This window comes from Euprymna scolopes, chromosome 39 (genome assembly GCF_053919585.1).
Source record: "Euprymna scolopes isolate OS-2025 chromosome 39, ASM5391958v1, whole genome shotgun sequence".
In the NCBI taxonomy this organism is placed as follows: Eukaryota; Metazoa; Mollusca; class Cephalopoda; order Sepiida; family Sepiolidae; genus Euprymna; species Euprymna scolopes.
In genome coordinates this window covers 44,980,823-45,003,343 of record NC_136520.1, presented here as the reverse complement: position 1 = coordinate 45,003,343, position 22,521 = coordinate 44,980,823, and the positions used below count along the sequence as shown (strand labels likewise).

The 22,521-nt window shown below is 36.1% G+C and overlaps 1 protein-coding gene across 1 annotated transcript; it reads left to right on the top strand.

Annotated features, from left to right (window-relative positions):
- Window positions 1-20,656: 20,656 nt before the first annotated feature.
- LOC145263912 (uncharacterized) lies at window positions 20,657-21,034 on the top strand. The gene has a single exon (XM_080120991.1). It carries the CDS (start codon window positions 20,657-20,659, stop codon window positions 21,032-21,034), a length of 378 nt encoding a protein of 125 aa, XP_079977117.1.
- Window positions 21,035-22,521: the final 1,487 nt, after the last annotated feature.

Sequence of the window (22,521 nt, the reverse complement as noted above, 5' to 3'; positions counted from 1 at the left end):
AAGGAAAATAATTTTCCCACTTTTTTTAAAGTACGCAAATGACGAATAAGTCGATTACGTCATTTTGTAGTCATTGCAGCCGTTTCCAGCATCATTATGTCACCTAAAATTGATGCTTCTCTCAAAAATCCAATTATTAAACTTCATGGGGAAACCCATTCAACACGGAAGATTGTTGATAACTTCAAGCTGTCGAAAAGTACGGTTGGGAGAGTTATAAATGATTTCAAGAATACTGGGGAAATTCTACCACCGAAGAAAAATGACAGACCTCGAATAACTTCTAGACAAGATCGATTGATTAAGAAGATGGTCCTGAATGATAGGTTTCAGACAGCTGCCAGCATTTCTCGTGAACTACATGCCTATCATGACATCAAAGCGTCCCGTAAAACAGTATGAAGACTTAATGGGTCTGTTTACAAGATCACCAGCTAAGAAACCGTTGATAAACAAGAACAAGAAACTCAAGAGCATATGTTGTGGACAGATCAGTGGCGAAATGCATTTTTTTTCTGATGAGAGTAAGTTTAATGTATACGGATCAGACGGGAATAAATTTAAAAGGAGGTTTGCTTGCGACAGATTTAATAAAAAATGAGGGTAGCGTAATGGCGTTTGGAATAATTTCTTGGGAAGGAACGATTGATCTGGTCTGTCTAAACACCAGAGTTAATGGAACAATATACACGAACTTGTTGAGAGACCATGTCATCCCAATACTTCAAAATTCTGAGTGTGATAAACCTATTTTTATGCAGGATAACGCCCCCTGCCACAAGGCTAAGCAAGTAATGGAATTTTTGAACGAGCAAAATGTGAATATTTTGGATTCGCCTCCTCAAAGTCCGGACCTAAACCCCATTGAAAACCTAAGGTCTTCTTTGGGGAACCGTGTGAGTGCAAGAAACTATCTCAATACTGAAGATTTGTGGCTAAAACATAAAGAAGAATAGGCGAAAGTTTCATGTGATGAATGTCGCCATCTCATTTAATTTTGCAGTTGAAGGTGCGCTGCATCAATAGAAAATAAAGGCTTGTTCACTAGATACTAAATGTTCTGGAGAAATTGAAAAAAACTTATACTGTCCCAGATTTTTCGCCGCTAGTGTATATTACTAAAATCTGTATTCATTTCAAACAGTTTATATTATTTTAAAAAGAATGACTCTATTTTGTTCATCTTCTACAATGTATATCTAACCCGTCTTTTTAAATGTATGTATGTATGTATGTATGTATGTATGTATGTATGTATGCATGCATGTATGTATGTATGTATGTATGTATGTATGTATGTATGTATGTCAAGGTCTGGTGTGGACGTGTGGTAAAAGCACACAGATGGCTTAGCGTCATACTGTGCTTCTCCCAGACAAATCAACCCCACGTGCACGTCGTGACCACTGCCATGCAAACGGGGCTCTGATGAACGGCGAGTGTCCTTCGCCGTATAACTGGAACTCCACTGCCTTGTGGGCCAATGTTCTTTTAACCAAAGGGTAAGGGTGAGGTAACCCTGACAGAAACCTCCAGAGGAACTTACGCCCTGTCAGCTGCGGCATACATGACCCACTGGCGTGTAGAGTATTCTCTGGTGCCCAGCAACCTAAGTCCCAATCATGGATCAAATGGCATAGTGGGTGGAGAGGGCTCCCGTAAGCCGTGGTGAAGGCAACCTCTCTAGGAGAAAGAAAACTTTGATATAAAACCTGCGGTGACAGCTGCTTTCAATGATGTTGACTTGCTCTTCTTTTTGGTTACAAAGCAGTTGTTTAGAGAGTGGGATTGTCTCAGTGCAAAGTCTTTCCTCACTATAAAACGCTTCAAGCACAGGCTTGATGTGCAAATATGCAATGGAATAACCATTTTGCAATCAGTGTGTATCTCGATAACAAAAAGGGTGACTTTAGCCCTAATGGAAAACGGACATTCAATGAGGACTGATGCAAATATGGGCGTCAATGGCAATAAGGGCCCTGGAAATTGCAGGGTCTGGCCTGATAGGTGTTCGGGGTACCACAGCTTGGACCTGGTCATCAGCGAATGTGCCGGACTATAGAAAGTTCATATAAGTGACCGTCTGGCACGTGCTGCTAGTTACGCTCATGTTTGCGTCATTTGAGCAAGAGATATATATTAAGTAATGGCAATATTCGAGAACAAATTGCTGCCATCATGTATGTATGTATGTATGTATGTATGTATGTATACTTGCTTAAAACTTTCGACAGAGGCGACGGATTTTCACGAGATCGTTATCGTTTTAAAGTTCGATGCTTCGGACGAGTGGTTGCTTTCTTCGCGGATATTTTTGAAAACCATCCCCTCTTTTCAATTGACTAGCCTTTATTTAAACCAACGTCTCTTCTGGTTTGGCGATGGGCGCAACAGCAAAGACGCACCCAGGCTATTCTATAATATAAATTTAACCTGTCTGTTAAAATGTATGTATGTATGTTTAAAACTTTCGACAGAAGCGACGGATTTACACGTGATCAGCATCGTTTTGAAGCGCGACCCTTCGGACGAAAAATATCGGAATATTGGCTAAAATCATTAATTCCTTCACCCTCAACTGGGCACTTTTCTACATGGAGGGGCGCTTTTGTTCGCCTATATTTTCGATTGACTAGCCTTAATTTAAACCTACATCACTTCCAGTTTGGCGATGGACGCAACAGTCATTATTTTCCTCCTTCTTTTTCTTTGGGTTCGAGCCTGCCTGCCTTCTACAACTTTTTTTTGCTCAACACACACCTCGAAATACCCGGGCAACGCCGGGCACCCAGACTGGCTATAATATAAATCTCACCTGTCTGTTTAAATGTACGTATGTATATATGTATATCTGCCCAAAACTTTCAACACGGGCGATAGATTTTTACGAGTCGACATCGTTTGGATGGTCGACCCTTCGGACGACAAATATCGAAAAATCGGCTAAAAACATTGATTCCTTTACCTCTAACTAGGCACTTTTCTACAAGGAATAGTCGATTTTTCGGCGATATTTTCGAAAGTCATCCGCTTTTTTCGATTGACTAGCCTTAATTTCAACCTTTGCCACTTCCGGTTTGGCGATGGACGCAACAGCAAAGACCTCACGTTTTTTTCTCACGTTCTTTTCCTCCTTCGCGATACGGGTTCGTGGCTGCCTGATAACACTTTTTTTCTTGCTCAACACACACCTCCAAACCTCCGGGCAACGCCGGGCACAAAGGCTAGTATGCTATAAATAGCACCGACAGACACATTTACTTGTTTTTATCTAAGTAACTGCGTCTAAAGCAATACTCAGCAGACAGTTTATATTATCAGTCGTAGATTTGAGACTGTATTTTGTGATTTGCACAAGAACGTGATTTTGGTTTTATTTATCTAAAAGAATATTATAAAACCGCTACAAAGTTTTAAAAACGTCTCTTTGTTTTATAAAATGTGAAAAAAATAGTATAAATATTGACAGCAAAACAAGTCTATACTCCTATAATTTTTTTTGTGTATTTATATTCATATTAAAAACTTTTTTTTTCTATTTATTTAAAAAGAAATTACAACTTTGTTATATATGGGTCGTGGAATTGCATCAATTTTCAAAAGATCTAGCTAATCTGCCTATTCTTTTAAACATTCATTTTAATTAATTTCATAGTTTTTTTTCGATTTTCTTATGCGATGACCATTTTTAGTTAAATATTACGTGTAATTATATTCATGCAGATATTCTACGTGATGTATGCTTGCGTAATATTTGCGTAAAAAGAGTATGGTAAACACAAACCTATTTCTATATATATTTATGTATGCGTATATATATATATATGTTAAAAATTTTACCTACAAAACTCCTCTGCCAGTTTTTGGTCTTTTTTTTTACATAGGCATGACCACATTATCAAGGCCAAGAGGCCACTCAAGGATAAGGGTTAAAGGGTGTACAGTAGAAATTGGAAAATATAGTAATCATTAGTAATGAAAATTTGGTAAATTTGATAACTTATATGGAACGGCTTATCAAGAACTTATTTACGTTAGACTTGAAGACAACCATATTGTAGTCAGCCGGAAAGCAGGAAAACGGAAGACAATTCCACAGGCGTGCAGTTCTAAGAAAGAAGCTTTGTTCATGGAATCTACGTTTAGGTTTAGGCACAGATAAAGAGTGGGGGGAATTATTGATAGTGTTTACAGCTAGACGAGTGTTTCTTGTGAAAGTTAGGCGAGGGGGGACCATAGACTGAAGCTCAGTTGAACACTTTCCATGAAAATAACGATACATCAGAGACAAACTCGCAACATCTCTTCTGTGAGATAGAGGTTGCAGGGAAGAGAAAAGGACATCTCCCACCAGGCTACGAAGTCTATTTTGAACTCTATCAAGGCAGGACAAGTCCTTTCTAGCAGCTCCTGTCCAGATGTGGCAACATTATTCGTACCTGGCTCTTATATAGATAGAGAATCGCATCAGCAGTGAGATATCTACCGGATCGATAGAAAGATCCCACCATTTTTCCAGCGGCCTTGGCAACAGATTTGATGTACGTGTTCCATTTAAGATCAGGAGTAATGGTCAAACCCAGAAGCTTGTCAAAACTTGAGGCCTCCTGAAGACGAGAGCCATTCATTTCAATTGATGCCAGATGTGGATCAGAATGTTGATGATGTAAAGAGAGAAGCTTGGTTTTAGATGCATTAAAAGTAACCAGCCACTCCTTTCCCCATTGTACTACGTGCTGAAGATCAGAGGAGAGAGAATTGGAGAGAACTTGGTCGTTTACTGTCTTAGATGTGCTACCATAAATGGTAGTGTCGTCAGCATAAATGTCTACAAATGATGTAAGGATGTGATTTGGAAGATCATTAATGTAGATCAGGAAAAGAGTTGGGCCCAGGATGGACCCCTGAGGGACACCGACATTAATACTGTGAGCTTCTGATTTTTGCCCCTCAACTACTACTCTTATGAACCTACCAGAAAGAAATGATTTAATAATAGAGAAGACATTTCCAGCTATACCATAGCTACAGATCTTATGAAGTAAACCTTTATGCCATACCCTATCAAAGGCCTTAGATATGTCAAGAGCAATTGCCCTAGAAAGGTTGCCTCCGTCGAGAGATTTGCTAATCCTATGAGATATAACTGTAAGCACATCTGCTGTAGATCTAGCAAAACGGAAACCATATTGAGTGTCACCAAGAAGGTTATTTTTGTTGAGGTGGTTGATTACTTCTGTATTTAACACAGATTCCAGCAACATACTCATGACGCACAGGAGACTTATTGGCATGTACTGAGAGGAGGATGAGCGATCACCTGAATTCTTAAATACAGAGCATACTGATGAAATTTTCCAGGGAGATGGGAAACTATTCTCCTTAAGACAACGTTTAAACAGTTTTGTAAGTATGGGTGCTAGTTCTGGTTGAAGTTTTTTGAGTACTATAATTGGAATACCGTCAGGGCCAGTTGCTTTACTGGAATCAAGGTTTTTAATTAGCTTGGCAACATCACGTACAGATATACGTATATCACATAGCGTGTAAACTTAATATATAGGGTATTCACACCCATGTGAAACTTTATATTTGGATTTTAACTGGAGAAAGTCGGTTAAAATATGTGAAAATTTAAAAAAATGGAATTTGCCAGGTGAACGTTGGACGACGGCATTGCGAATATGCATGCATAACGTAATAGCTATTGGTTCATGATTTAATTTTTAGGCTTACAGCAAATATGTCTTCATAGCTCAGGCATTAACGTCAAGGGGAAAATAAATAGTTGCTAAATGCTTTAGTTTCGATTCTCGGTGGTGACGCACGAGTTACTTTTTTAACTTTTAAAATCATTACTACAAATTGGGTCCAATATAATACAATACATCCAAAATCTGCATTAATCAGTATATTATATTTAAGCGTATTTTACGACCGGGCAATGCCGGGCGGCCCGCTAGTAGACTATATAATCGATTTTAATTGGCAGTGTTTCTTATTGAAATGTACATGGATAAATGCTTTGTCGTAAGCACTATATCGTTATTCAAATGCAATTTAAGAATAAATGTTTACTTTTTTAATTTAGAGATTTTTTGTATTTTAATGGAGACAAATTTGCGTTCATGGATTGATCAAGTAGAATACGGCGACTGCAATATAAAGAAAATACATCTTGAATGTACAATGCATGAAGAGTAGTAGTGTTGTGGGTCCAAGTTTAGTATCAATGATGTGGACCTAAGTTTGGGAACACGTAAGGAAAACACGGAACACAAATTAGATGTAAAAAAATATATTAACAAAAGCTTATAGGATAAAAGAGTAAGCGGAAACGAGATGTATTTTTGATGTTGGAAATATGAATTTCAATTCAGCATTCGAAGGAATTATCGTAGAATATTGATTAATCACAATTCCATAACATATCCAGAAAACATGATGATACGAGGTGCCTTCAATAAGATTCCGGACTTTTTTTTACAGGCATATAAAATTGCTATAGACTCTTGAAAATTGAGAATGTTATTGCTATGCATCTTATGAGATGACTAATGAATTTCGATTCAGCATTCGAAGGAATTATCGCAGAATATTGATTAACCACAATTCCATAACATATCCAGAAAACATGATGATACGAGGTGCCTTCAATAAGATTCCGGACTTTTTTTTACAGGCATATAAAATTGCCATAGACTCTTGAAAATTGAGAATGTTATTGCTATGCATCTTATGAGATGACTAACCAATTTTTATGATTACAGGTTCAAAGGAACAGCTGCGGCAGAAATTGGAATACACCGTACTAAAACCTGTTAGTGAATTTCAAAAATGGAATTTGGACGTGAGGACATTTTATGAGAACGGAATGCAATAAAATCCTGTTTTAATCTTGGAAAACATGCCACATAAACGTATGGAATGCTTCAAACTGCTTTTGGACTATCTTGCATGAATTGAGCATCAGTTTTTGAGTGGCATAAGAGATTCAAGGAAAGCAGGGGGTCTGTGAGGAGGTATGAGATGAGTAAGAAAGTCACAACACCAAAGTTGATTAGCCAAATAAAGAATTTCATGGATAAGGACCGTTGTGTGTTCAAAGCGACAATAAGTGCACAGTTTGATGCCAGTTTGGGAACTGTACACATAATTAATCGTGAGGAACTGAAGATGCGGAAGCTTTGCGCGAAATTTGTCGCAAGAGTGAACTTTACAACTCTATACTCTTCACAGACTATTTGACCTAGATGGGCATCAAGACAAGTCCTCACTCTTCCTATAGCCGAGACCTTACCCCCTGTGACTTTTGGTTATTCCTTAAGCTCAAGGAAAGCCTTAGAGGCTGTCGGTATGAGGCAACTGGGGAGATGAAAAAGTCTTTGACGAGGGTAATTGACACGCTCTTACAAGAGGACTTCTAGGAGGCCCTCTAGAAGTTGTTGGAACAGAACAACAAGTGTACTGCAGCCGGAGGAGATTACTTTAAAGGAAACTATAGTTTCATGTGTGTACTATCAATAAAAATACCCGTACGGAAAAAGTCTGGAAACTTATTGAAGGCATCAATAGTAATTTTAGAGCTACAAAATTCTCATGAAGATAAAGTTAGACAAATATTTTCCTTTTTCCGATAACGTTTAAATTATAGTTTTGAAAATCACAACTTTAATCGCTAAGACACATTAGGACTATGGTCTATCAAGAAATTTAAGAGTTTTTTCTGTGGACAAGTTTTTATCTTTATCATTTTAACTAGCGGGCCCTGTGGAAATTCCTCATCGGCATCATTTTATGTAAGATATTACTGCTGGGCATTCAGTGGACGTTCAGAGTGAATAGAGACCCCGCGATATTATTGTAGCCCATTTGTTAAAGCTGTAAAAGTATTAATATAAGTAATTTGGTTAATGTAGTTTTAGTATATATCTGGTCATTATGGTTTATCACCAATATTATTATAGGAGTCTGTGACATATTTCCATTATATGGATGCTCGTCGCGAACGAAAACCCCACGATATTATTATACCACCTTTTCACAGAACAAATACTACACTTAGATCCTAGCTAGCCATGAAGGTATATTATAGTTTCACGTACTGCCCAAAAGCGACATCATTTTTTGGCTCCCGCCGACAAAAGTATGGTGGACCTGTAAATTCACCCTTGTCCGTCTATTAGTCCGTTCGTCTGTCCGCACGTTTCTCAATAACTACACCTTGGAATTTTTTTAAATTTTACACAAACATTAAACATGATATCAGTAAAAAGTAACAGAAAAACATTTCCGGGAAAACTCCGGTTGCCCCCATGGGGAGGGGGGCCTTTCAGGTAAAAATGGCTAAAATTGACACTTTTATGCATATTAAAAAAAAAATTGATGCCTTGGATTTTTATAAAACTTTCTGAAAAGTTGTCACTAACTGATTTCTATATAATTTTGTTTGTCTATACTTCACGATAACTCTTGGGTGTGCCACAGGGGTTGTTTTAGGGATAATAAAACACTCCATTTTTTGGGACTATTTTACCATATATGTCCCCAATTTTCTGCGTATGTCTATTTAGCAGTTTTGCATGGTGCTGAACTCAAATTTAAATATGTTAGGGCATTGGAGACTTTTGGGTCTAAATGGGAGGTGTTATAAATGATGTCATTTCTTTCTCTTTTTTTGAAAATTTACATGTTAAGTCCTAAAACTGTACCGTTTGTTCATTTTCACCAGGATTGGAATACCCTGGAGACTTTTGGGGCTAAATGGGGGGGGGAGGGGACAAATGCTGAACTTAGTAATTTTTTTATGCCTCGTTCACTGTGCACCCACGGGGGACCATGCATGCTTCACTTATTTATATATGCATTTACATTACCTGTTCGAGTGTAGGTAAAATTATTTTAAATGTGTGTTGCATATTACACGTCCAAGGGAAGGTAAAATTATTTCATTTACATGTTGTAATTACCCGCCCTAGTGAAAGTACAATTATTTCTTACATATGTTGTGTAATACCCGTCCTAGCGTAGGTAAAAAATTCTTTCTCTCGACATAGCAAATGATACATAGACATCAAACATTCCTCTATCCTTAGAATAACGGGTATGTTCAAAAGAAACTTAAGTTGTCTCATTGTTTTATACAGTCCTGAGCAACGCCTGGTAGCCCTGCTAGTCTTTAATAAATCTCACACTTTTATCTTCTTTAAATACACAGCACCTAGCTGCCTCGAAGTATATCAACCCACGTCTTAATTGCAAAGCAAACCTGCAGATGGCAAGTGTAAACGAGAGAACAACAACAAAAAAAAAGATTGAATTAATCGTTTGAAACCTTTGCCAGTTTTAAACCAAACACATATTGTATGTTTGTTCTGAAATCGTTGAAGTTCCTTCAGGAACAATTACATTGAAAGACACAAATAAAATAAGGAAAACCGACATCAAATGTATGCCCTTTGGATTATAACTGATGTTTTTCATATTATCATTTTCACTTTATGTTTTATTGTCAGGTTATGTATAACTTGGAGGGGTTTATTTAATGTACCTAACTGGAGTGTTGGGTATGTGTGTATATATTTTGTATGTATATCAAAGAGGCGATAGCACTCTCTATATAGGGATGGCCCGTACACGCCTATATACGCCTACAAAACAAAACTATCCAAATCTCAACTAAAATCAACTTATAAGTTTCAAAAAGCACATATTCTTACAGAGAAGCGTCTTACGAATCCAGCGAGTGTCAGAACGTCGGTTAAAATGTCAAAAGAGAGCAAAAATAAGGGTACAAAATTGGCCAATTGTTCTTCTTTATTATTTCTTCTTTCTTCTTCTGCTTTCTTCTTTCTTTTGAGACGATGTATCTCGGTGTACGAACGGTCTGACAACAGTTCAAGCATCAATCGACTGCTCTTTACACGGAGAAGTGCAGTGACCCATCGCTTTTTAGCTAACTCCATAATTAAATAAGATTACGTGTAATAACAAGTTTTAAACACTATATACCCAATGTAGACAGACCACGTCGGACACGGAACTTCTCTCAAAAGGGACAGCTCCAAATAATACACCGGATGCTCACAGACGTTCCAGTTTGCCAGTGGCCTATATTTCTTGGACGCTGCATATTTGAGGTGAACGTTAAGGTTTTTTCTTTAAATAGTAACCCACCAGCGTTAATGAAACCCACGAAATCTTTATCTCAGTTGATCAAAATTGTTATAAGAGTAACCTATCAGCAAGTACGACGTCAAAAAACGATGTTATAAAAACAAATAATTCTTCAGATTTTGGACTGTAAAATATGTACAAAATGTCAATGCTGTGACCAGAATTCGAACCTAGGTTAGCACGGCCACAACGTGGGGTCCTAACCTCTAGACGATCACGGCTAACAGAAAGACACATGACTACTGTTAAACTATTGAAAAATAAGGAGGAAACTTGAAATTATCACGCATGCGCAAAAATACACTATAGCAACCATTGTTAAATGAAGCTGAATCTCTTCGCTCGCTAAGAAAAGTAGATCAGACCAGTTCTTCTAAGAACTCACCAAACGCCAAAGGAAATAAGTTAAATTAACCGCAAAAGAAACTGCAAGAAAGTCATCTTCTAAGAACTCACTGGAAGCTGACCAAACAGAATCAAAATCCAAGCCCTAGCCACAAAAATAACTAGATATTGTGGCTACTATACACAATCTACTAATAAAAACAAGTAAGTTTTCTAAAATAAACTACAATAAATTAACAAAGTAACCTCACACTGTCACTGATTAGGACTTTATATAAAGATAACAACTACACTATTGGTGTATATACCGTTCCACACTTTAACTATTGGTGACGGGGCAGTATCTCAATTCTACGAGAGTTGTCTTGCTATAAGATAAGTGATATTATAGTAAGATACACATAAGTGTTATATGTTTACATTTAATAAAATATGCCAAAGTCAGCACGTAGTAAAAAAGCTCAGAGAAATATAGACTATGAAAAAAACAAAGTCAAGGTATTATCTGAGCAAAAAGAATACTATCAGAAAAATGCTGAAATAATAAAAATTAAGTATCAAGCAAATCCTGAGGCAAAGAAGGCTGCCTCAGGTGCTGACTCAAAAGCACGGTATAACAGGGATTCCGAGGGGAAAAAAGCTGCCTCACGTGCTCTTTATAACAAAGAACCAGAAAAAAAGAAGGCTGCCTCACGTGCTGACTCAAAAGCACGGTATAACAGGGATCCCAAGGGGGAAAAAGCTGCCTCATGCACAAACTATTATAAATATAAATATCAAAAACTGCCAAATCTGTGCCAAAACGCCAAAAATGAACCAAGAAAAATTTAATAGTGAAGGTATGAACATTTTAGAACTTTATAATACTCTAACTGTTTTATCAGAGAGGCGGTAGCACTCTCTATGTAATATAGAACCGATGGAGGACCAAGAGGCAACTCCTAAGGCCCAAAACCCAAAGACCTAAAACCCAGCAGGAAGCGACCTGCTACTAATGGAGGCGGCAATGAGCCGCCTCCTAAAAAAGACAATACTATCATGAATGTAAGTTTAAAAATAAGACTGTAAGTAAAAATACTAATTAACAAGAATAAAAAAGCATTGGAAATGCAAAAGGATATAGGGATGGTATGCCAAAAAGTATAAAAACAAGATAGCTATGAATGGCTAGGCACATGGAAATAGAATTGCATCCAAAGTATAGCCCTATAGCTTTTTACAACCGTAATGATGGCACGGAATGAAGATTGGAGAAAAGCTATAGGGCTATACTTTGGATGCAATTCTATTTCCATGTGCCTAGCCATTCATAGCTATCTTGTTTGGATACTTTTTGGCATACCATCCCTATATCCTTTTGCATTTCCAATGCTTTTTTATTCTTGTAATAGTTGTACCAAAATATGCAGATGTTACGTTGTCGGTGACAGGCAAATTCTTATAAACGTATAACGTGTTGTGATGCTGACACGAAACAATGACGTTGACGTATTGACAATATGTTTACAAAGGAGGAGAGACAATGACTTCTACAAACGAATGCTTGTACATGACGAAGAATGACGAAGAGATTGTATATCATAGCGATTTATATCATAGATCGTCTGTACATTTAAGATGTCGAGTGATGATGGTATTTTCAACAGTTATGGACAGTACATTTAAAACAGTTCATTATAGACGACAAATAAACACATGACGACATAACACAATATATATATATATATATATATATATATATATATATATATATATATATATATATTATAAAAACCTGTGGTCCGTCCGGTGCTCTTGTTTGGTTAACTCTTACAAACACACACACACACACACACACACACACACACACACACACACACACACACACACACACACACACACACACACACGCTCGCACACCACACACACGCGCGCACACACATATAGTTAATTCCATTTCACAAATAAGTTTTCATACTGAAACCAACATATATATATTTTTATTTCAACATGATTTCTATATGTACTATATATATTAAATAATATTACATACAATACCTTACCTCATTTGCATATATATATATATATATATATATATATATATAGCAACGTTTATTCTCTGGTTCCGGTCGGACATCTTTAGAGATTACAAAGTTTTATTCACATTTTGGCTATGTCGGAATACGCCGCTTTCTAGCGTCATAAGAGAGAGATCTTCTCCCGACTTTTAAGTCCCATCTGGACTATCTGACGTGTCCTCTTCAACTCCCCTCCTTTAAACTCTTTCCTTCCAACTCTAACTTGCCTGTATATATTCAAACTAATTCATTGTGCTTACGTCATTCGACTACACAAAGACCTAACAGGTGACTTATCAGTCACGTTTTCTCTGGTCAAATTTATTGTTTTTATACCTAGGTTTCAATGCCTTTCTTGTTTATTTATTTGACATTTGTTTATTGTTCCTGACATCTCCGCTGAATTCCAAAACTTATAAACATTATTTGTCATTGCAACAGAATCTAATTTTAATACCGATAATCATAATAATGTTCTTTACTAATAATACTTTCTTTAAATAAACATCTAACTTTTAATAATAATAGTTGATCTTAAAATTGAGTATCAGCAAGGCGTTTTCTCGGCGTTTTTCTGAGATGCTAATATATAACATTTATTCTTATTACGTACATTTTATCTACAATAATATCAAGTGTGTTATTTATTTAGAAGACACCGTTCCGGCACATAGTGCTTGATAATTGTGAGATGATATCTCGTAGGCAAACTGGAGCAGCGCAACGACTGAAACTGACTCACTAATTGACTAACTAAATGAAGAGATGGCGCTATAAGCGTTTTTTTTTTTTTTTTAAATAATTTGAATAAATGTAAAGTTCCTGAAAGTTCATTAGCGATAAAGAAAACAGCAAAAATCATCTAAACTTTCGTAGTTTAACGGATTACGCGCCGAACTGTAATACATATGGTCCGGGATTCGATTCCCAAAGTAAGTCGAGCTACGTTGAAAGGATCTAGGAACCTCGAAACATGCATGTCTGTAGATTACTGTTTTAAAAATAATAAAGAAAGATATTTTCTATTTTATATATGTACTTTTATGATATAAATCTCACCTGTCTGTTTAGATGTATGCATGTATGTATGTATGTATGCATGTATGCATGCCTAAAAATTTCGACAGAACGACGGATTTTCACAAGATCAGAATCATATTTAAGCTCGACCCTTCGAACAACAAATATCGAAAAATTGGCCCAAAACACTAATTCCTTCACCCTCAACTGGGCAGTTTTCTACAAGGAGGGGGTGAGTTTTTGCGAGCCATTTTTGCAAGTCATCGTATCAGTTGGATTGACTTTGTCTTATTTTAACGTTTCAAACTTCCAGTCGCGTCATGGAGTAATGGTAAGACGTCAGGTTTTCTTTCATTTTCTTTTCCGGCTTCGCGTCACGGTTTCGAGTCTGCCTGCCTATTACCACTTTTTTTGTTACTCAACACACACCTACAAACACCCGAGCAACGCCGGGCACCCAGGCTAGCATTAATATAAATCATAATTCTACTTATTTACTGATGAGATACCGCTATAATGACGTGACGGATTCAAGTGACTTCTGAAGAGAATAAAAAACATTTTCAACGAAAAGTCAATTTTTTTTTTATATAGTAGTCACCACTTATCAAGGCTCGAAGGCCACTAGGGGATAAGGGTTATTGCGTGTACAATAATCAATGGGATAATATCGTAGTAATCGTTAGTAATGGAGATTTGGTAAAGTGTCTAACTTAAGTCGGCGGTTTATCAGGAATTTGTTTATGTTGGACTTGAAGACATCCAAGTTGTAGTCAGGTGGGAAACAGGCAAACGGAAGAGAGTTCTAAGGAAGACGCTTTGTTCATGGAGAGTGGGGAAAATTATTGACAGTGGTTTCAGCTACACGGGTGTTTTTCGTGAAAGATTGGCGAAGGGGAGGGCAGAGATTGGAGCTCAGACGAGCACTTGACATGGAAATAACGATAAAGCAGAGACAGGTTCGCAACGTCTCTTCTGATGGAGAGAGGTTGCAGGGAAGATAAAAGGGCATCCACCACTAAGCTACGAAGGATTAAGATGACTCCATGTAATCTCACATGAAGTGATAAAAAGCCCTTCAGACAAAAGTGTAACTGATTCACACACAGACAAAACGACAGATCAATAGACAAAGCTTCCTGATGAAAGATGCGAGGATGAATCTTAAAATTTGCATCACTGAAGTAAATGATGAATAAACTACTTTTAATCTCATATTCATTATATCGATCAATTCTATTCCTAGAGAAGATTAGTGTGAATTACCCAGGATCAACGCAACGGGCAGTTGATTATCAATTATCAACTGCGCAGAAACATTTTTGTTCTTCCTCTCTCTCTATATATATTTATCACCATATTTATGTAAAAAAAAAAAAATGTCTTTCTCATCCGGTACTGTGTGAGGAAATAATACGAAATACTAATCCCATTTCTTTCGCAGACGAAGTGAAAAGTTCTGTTAATGAGACATCATTCCTTTTATTTAGTTTTTATGTGTGTTGACTTTATCTGATACAAAATCAGATTGTCTATCTTGAAGTATTGTTGGATATTTGTGACATGTCGTTCTTTTTCTGTTAATATAATTGTGTTTATGTGCGTCTTGCTCTATCGTGTGTGTGCTCTAATCGTCTCTTCAAGCTCGTCCGCGTGCATCTGTTCCCATTTCATTATATACAGGGTGGTCCACTTAAAAGTAGCCCTGAAAAATGTAGTAGAGACGAGGAACATTCTTTTATGGTTTAAATTATCGGCAATGCTCTAGCAGATGCTGACAGTGCTCTCCGTTGACATCTATACATTTACTTTTAGATTGATTAGAGAAAGATTAGAGAGATCGGGTTACTTTTAAATGAGCCACCCTGTATATATAGTTTATATATATATATATATATATATATATATATATATATATATATATATATATATATATATATATATATATATATATATATATTGATACAGTCTGGTGTGTATACACGCGGTCGAGTTCCTTTAATGACTTAAGTTGTGTATCTACTTGCTGTGTTATTCTTAGTAGTTCTTAATTTGTTTTTTGTATTTTACTTCAGTAAACTTTAAGAGATCAAGGGGCTCCTTCCTGAAGCTAACACTTGATTCTGTTATGATTTAAATTTATATCCGAGGGCTCTTTTAAGAATAAATACTGTTCCCTTTATGGCTGCTATCTGTATTTCATTACAGCTTGGTTTTCCAGGGGTGTGCGCGCGTGTGTGCATACGTACGCGTTAAGAATTCACCATACGTTTTTTTTTATTATCCTTTGTCTACTGCAGTGTGGTTCTTCCCGTCACTGGTCGATGATTTGTAAAGAAGCATTCAAAACAAAAACACGACGCCGATTTTCTGGCAAGGATTTCTTTATTTCGCCTGCAAGTGAATCGAGAATCCCTGGTATTGCTGACTTAAACTTTCTTGCGTTTTCACCGACGCATCTTTGCCTGGCCCTCCTGGTCTCGAAACTAACTCTATCTCCGATCAAATCCGACTGACTACCAAGATTCGACTCCCAAACTGACTCTAATCAATACTATCCCATGTGCGTTTCGATTTATATCAGGGTGTATGTGTGTGGGGGGAGGGTGGTGATGATAACCCCTGTTAACCGGCCTGCACCCAAAACACACCGATCCACTTTCTAGCAACGCATGATACACGTTTTGTCAATGGAAGTCGCTGAGCTTGATATGTGTCACCAGCAACCCCTTTGATCTCTTGACGCAAGTAAGTTGGGTTAAAATCTGTACCGCGTTACTAACACACAACATTAGCAGGCGACTTGTAAAGAAAAACACTCGATGGTTTGCACACACGCAGATGCATTACAGGAATGCGGGACTTCCCACAATTGTCTATTGGAATGTATAATTTGGCCCAGAAATATGTGAGAGGATATCGGTCCATGGAAAAAAAAACAATAGACAATGTGAAATATTAACTATTCTAATGGGAAAAGAATGTTTATATAAATAGTTACAAAGAGAATGCGAACCAGTTGTTCAGTGAGAGAGAGAGAGAGAGAGAGAGAGAGAGAAAGAGAGGGGGGAGGAATACTTTACATTTCTTCCCCGAACCGACAACATCCACTCCAACCTCACGCGCGTTCAGAGATGGCAAAACACTAACTTTAAATCCAAAGCTAGTTGTCGGTGTGAAATAAAAACAAAATATTATTTTATAGATCAACTGTGTTGTGTTTTACTCATTGTCAGAGTGTATATATCTTGGATCGGCGACATTCAATTTAACAATTATATAGACTCGATAGCACATTTTAAAACAACCGGCCGCAGCGAATACATAAGAGTATTGTCGACCAGGTTTCGATGAACAACATAAAAATGTATGCTGCACATAGTACAATAAAAAAACCCTGTGATATGTTATGATAATCTAAAACTTTATTTACATTTGATGTGTTCATTTTAGTGAAAAATATGGTAATTTTTAAATGAAGTTTTTTGTTGGTATATGTCCTACAAAAATAATAAAATCGAGTAAGAATATAATTTTGGTATAACTTGCTAATTCAGCTTTACGTTGATTTTCAGTAGAAATCTATGTAGATAACCGAATGAATCAATGAAGATGTCGAAATTCTACATGTGTAACCTTTATTACGCATATGCAGAAAGCATTACTCCGATGCAACCACCATCTTCTATAACACAAATCTCATCTGTCTGTTTAACTGTATGTAAGTATGTATGTGTATGTCTACCTAAAACTTTCAATAGAGGAGGCAGATTTTCAAGAGATCGGTATCGTTTTGAAGCAGGGCCCTTCGGACGACAAATATCGAAAAACTGGCTAAAAACATTAATTCATTCACCCCCAACTGGGCACTTTTCTAAAGGAAAGGGTCGCTTTCTTCGCCGCTATTTTCGGAAGTCATCCCCTCTTTTCGATTGCTTAGCCTTAATTCAAACATTTGTCAGTTACGGTTTGGTGGTGGGCGCAACAGCAAAGACGTTACGTTTCTTTTCACTTTCCTTTTCTCCTTCGCGGTACGGGTTCGAGCCTGCCTGCCTACTGCCAATTTTTTTTTTTATTTCTGCTCAACGCTCACCTCGAAATACCCGGGAAACGCCGAGCATCCAGGCTAGTATATTATAATACATCTTTGTAAGTATTTGATAGCTTCGGCTTAGTTTAGGTGTACCAATTGCCCATTAAAAAAACATTGATTAGCAGAAATTAGGAACTCGATATTTTTTAAAAATTACGATTAACAGTCAAACACTAATCATGCAAATGGACTTCGTAGCTTAGTGGGGATGCTCTTTTCTCTTCCCTGCAACCTCTTTCTCACAGAAGAGACGTTGCGAGCCTGTCTCTGCTTTATCGTTATTTTCATGGCAAATGCTCAGCTGAGTTTCAATCTATGCTCCCCCCCCCTCGCCAAACTTTTACGAAAAACACTCATCTAGCCAAAACCACTCTCAATAATTTTCCACACTCTTCATCTGTGCCTAAACCTAAATGCAGATTCACTGAACAAAACTTCTTTCTTAGAACTGCACGCTTGTGGAACTCTCTTCCATTTGCATGCTTTCCAGCTGACTGCAATCTGATTGTCTTCAAGTCCAACGTAAACAAGTTCTTGATGAACCGTCCTCCTAACTAATCCAATTTACAAAATTCCTACTACTTACGCTATAATCACATTGACTAATGTACACCCATTAACCCTTATCCTCGAGTAGCCTCCGGGCCTTGATAAGTGGTGATTTCTGTGTAAAAAAAAACATAAAAAAAATCCAACTACAATCATATAGCGAGCACAGCAGTTGATAAGTATAAACTGCTTGCCTTAATGGATTGAAGGCACATTAAATTATATTATCATCAGCACTTCCCTAGTTCTGGATATCACAGCAAAACTTGATAACACCTACGCATTCAAACATAATCTTTTAGCTGCTACACTCTTAAATAGATGTTCCGTTATTCCGAATCTTCTTTCTTCTTATCTAAGAAATAAAATGTGTGCAGAATGATTCGTTTGTCTAAATAAATACTATAAAATAATAAATTTTATAAAATAAAAAGGTATAAAATAATAAAGTTTACTATAACTAGATTTTAACGAAACAGGTGTCTAAAAAATTCTTGTGACAGAATATATATACTTTTCATTAAAATCTAGTTATTGTAAATCTACCTTATTTGATAACAAGAGTATTGATTTAGACCAGGGGGTTCCCAACCGGGGTCCACAATATTTCTGGGGGTCCACAGGAAAAACATAACAAAATGGGGGTCCACAAGGATATTTTGGTGGTCCATGAAGAAAACCAACTCAAAATAGGTTTTATTATTAAAAATTTAATTTCTACTGTAATTTTGTATAGTTTTTATTTTCAATCATTCAAGTTATTTTAACTATAATATTTCTATTTACCAGGTTTATCTCAAACATTTACCTTGCACTCAGTAATTGCAGTAATTGTATTACCAGCTGTGTATATATATAATATATACATGTATATATATATATATATATATATATATATATATATATATATATATATATATGTGTTTTATTTTTCAGACATTCCATGGCTACTCCAAGTAAAAAGAAGTACTGACAATACTCCGTTGAATATTTGTCTTACGGATTTATTCCAGCACCAGGTTTATCTCAAACATTTACCTTGCACTCTATTTCTAAACACGTGTTTTATTTGTTGAAAATTTTATAAAAATGAATAGCAATATATATAGTTAGATATTATGAACTGCAGTAATTGTATTACCAGCTGTGTATATATATATAATATATACATGTATATATATATATATATATATATATATATATATATATATATATATATATATATGTTTTATTTTTCAGACATTCCATGGCTACTCCAAGTAAAAAGAAGTACTGACAGTACTCCGTTGAATATTTGTCTTACGGATTTATTCTAGCACCACATAATGAATCGAAACCAATGTGTCTCACATGCATGGATGCACTTTCAAATGATAACATGAAACCTTCTAAGCTAAAAATCCGTCTAGAAAAAAAATCACACAGGAAGGAAAGATAAACCAGTAGAATACTTTAAAAAACTCTGTGATGATTTACAAGCTCGAAAAACACTGTCTCAAGTTTTTAAAAATGAGTGATGGCTTACTGGCATCATATGAAACTAGCAAAATAATAGCAAAGGCAGGAAACGCCCATAATCTTGGTGAAATAGTAATTCTACCAGCAGTGTCTCTTATAATTTCGTCAGTTATGAAACAAAATGCCAGTAAAATTATTAATTCCATCCCTTTAAGCAACTCTTCTGTGTGCGCATACATTGATGAAATGGCAGAGAATGTAGAAAAACAATTGATAGCCCATTTGCAAGTGAAACATTTGCCCTTCAACTTGATGAATCCACTTTAAGAGATGATGAGGCCATTTTATTAGCATTTGTTAGATTTAACAGTGATGAAGGGCCCAAAGAGGAAATGCTTTTTGCTAAAAGTCTTGTGACAAGACACAAAAGGTGAAACGATTTTTGCTGAAGTTGTTACTTATTTCCCGGAAAACAACATTCCACTCAAAAATATAATCGCTTGTGCTACTGATGCTGCACCTTTGATGACAGGCAGATACACAGGTTTTATTGCACATAAAAGCTGTCCCGCAAGAATTTTGTATTCACTGCGTGATACACCATCAACACTTACTTGCAAAGAAAATGTGTGCACGTCTGCATGATTCCCTTACTGTCGTAATACAAGTAGTTAACCATATTAAATCAAATTCTCTGAGAGACCGCCTTTTTCATGAATTATGTGAGCAAAATGGAGAAGAGTTCAAGCAGCTTGTATTACATACAGAGGTGAGATGGCTATCAAAGGGGAATTGTCTTCAGCATTTCATTGCACTTTGGAATTCTATTGTTTCCTTTCTTGCTGACACACAATTTGGAGAACAGCTGTTTGCAAATAAATGTGATGTGTTTTTCTTATCAGATATATTTGAAAAACTGAATTCACTTAATAAACAGCTCAAAGCAAAAGATTCTGATATGATATCTAGTAAAAGTGCTATTGCTGCTTTTCTGAAAAAACTACAGTTGTATATGAATCGTCGTGCATTTGAACAGTTTCCTTGTTTGGCCTCTGTTAGCAGCGATTTGCAAGATGAAGATCTTGCATTATATGCTGAATATATGGAAAATATGCATACAGATATGCAAACTCGGTTTAGTGACCTACTCATGATTGTTATACCGACTTGGGTTTCAATTCCTTTCGAAGTTAATGTTGCTGATATAGACATATCTTTGCAAGAGCCTCTCATTGAATTACAAAGTGATGAAAAATTTAAAGATGGAGAGTACAATGTATGGAAGACAAATGATGTTGCTCTATGTCATTGCTTTTCCAACATTTTATTATGTTGAATCGAGATTTAGTCGTGTTTCTCAACTGTTATCAAAAGATCGCAATACACTTGACATTGTGAAAAGAGGAGACCTTCGACTATCATTAACATCGATGGAACGAGATATAAAGAAACTCGCCGAGCAACATCAACCACAGGGTTCTCACTGAATAAAAATGCCTATCTCTATTTTTTTTAAAATTACACATTCCATTTTAACTGTTTATAAAAAATTTTAACCAGTGTACATAAATGCTGCAGTGAATTCAATTGCCTGAAGAGCTCTGATCTCCATCGGCTTGACCATGGAAGAAACATTGTAATAATGTAATACAAGATATTGGTAAAGAATTATCATCACTCTAATTTAGATTATTATTATTATTATTATTATTATTATTATTATTATTATTATTATTATTATTATTACCATAATTATTATAGTTGTTGTAGAATACATTATTTGCATTAAATTAGTTTTAATTTAAAAATAAAGCTTAATTATATAATATTTCTTTGATTATTAAAACCTCAAAATTTATATTAGTGAAAAATAGAAGATTGTCTTATGACCAATAGTTATGAAGGGGTCCACCAAGATAAAAAGGAAAAGAAAAGTGGTCCATGGGTAAAAAAAGGTTGAGAACCACTGATTTAGACAAATGAATCATTCTGCAGATATCCTCCTCGTCATCTCGAACGGAATTTACCATACCTCAAACCAATGTAGCTAGGATTGAAGGCCTTGATATGGATTAAGTCTTTGGCAATTAGTTCGCATGATATAAATAAACTAGAATTTAATATAATCAGATCATTATTAATCTGAGTTACGTCCTCTGACTTGGTGCTGTTTAACCTATAAAAATGAGAATGTGTGCATCTGAGGAAATATCTCAACCTATATACTCAATGAATTTTTGATGCACTGACTTTAAATTTGGTATATAACGTATTCAGACACGTGCAAAACTTTTTAATCGGTTTTCATCTGGAAAAAAAGACTGCTAAGGTGTACAAAATTGAAAAATTGGTACGTAGGGGTGGTCGGACTTTTATCTGTTTGTCAACTGTTTCACGAATATGCATTAAAGATAGTGTCATGTTGGGCTTAATGATTATCGTTCTTGACTCACTGTTTTTAGGTTTTAATTTCAGTCTCAGTTCGACTATTTTTTTTACTTAAAAGCAGTGAAGTGTTTAGAAAAACAGATTACTCGCATGCACATATATCAGTTTCTGTGTGAATTAAAACATAATATTTATGTGTATATTACGATCGGGCAACGTCAGGCGGCCTTCTGGTAAATATAGAATCAATATTTTTTACTTGAGATCGTACTTCAAAACTAATAATATAAGGAGTGATTTGTTACACCTATTTTATTTCTGATTTTCATAAACTATATTCCTTACTAAATCGTGTCCGAGATGGGTATATTTGCCAACGACACAACATTCTGTTCTCGACGTGTCCGAAAGACAAACAAAAATATTTCTGACCCA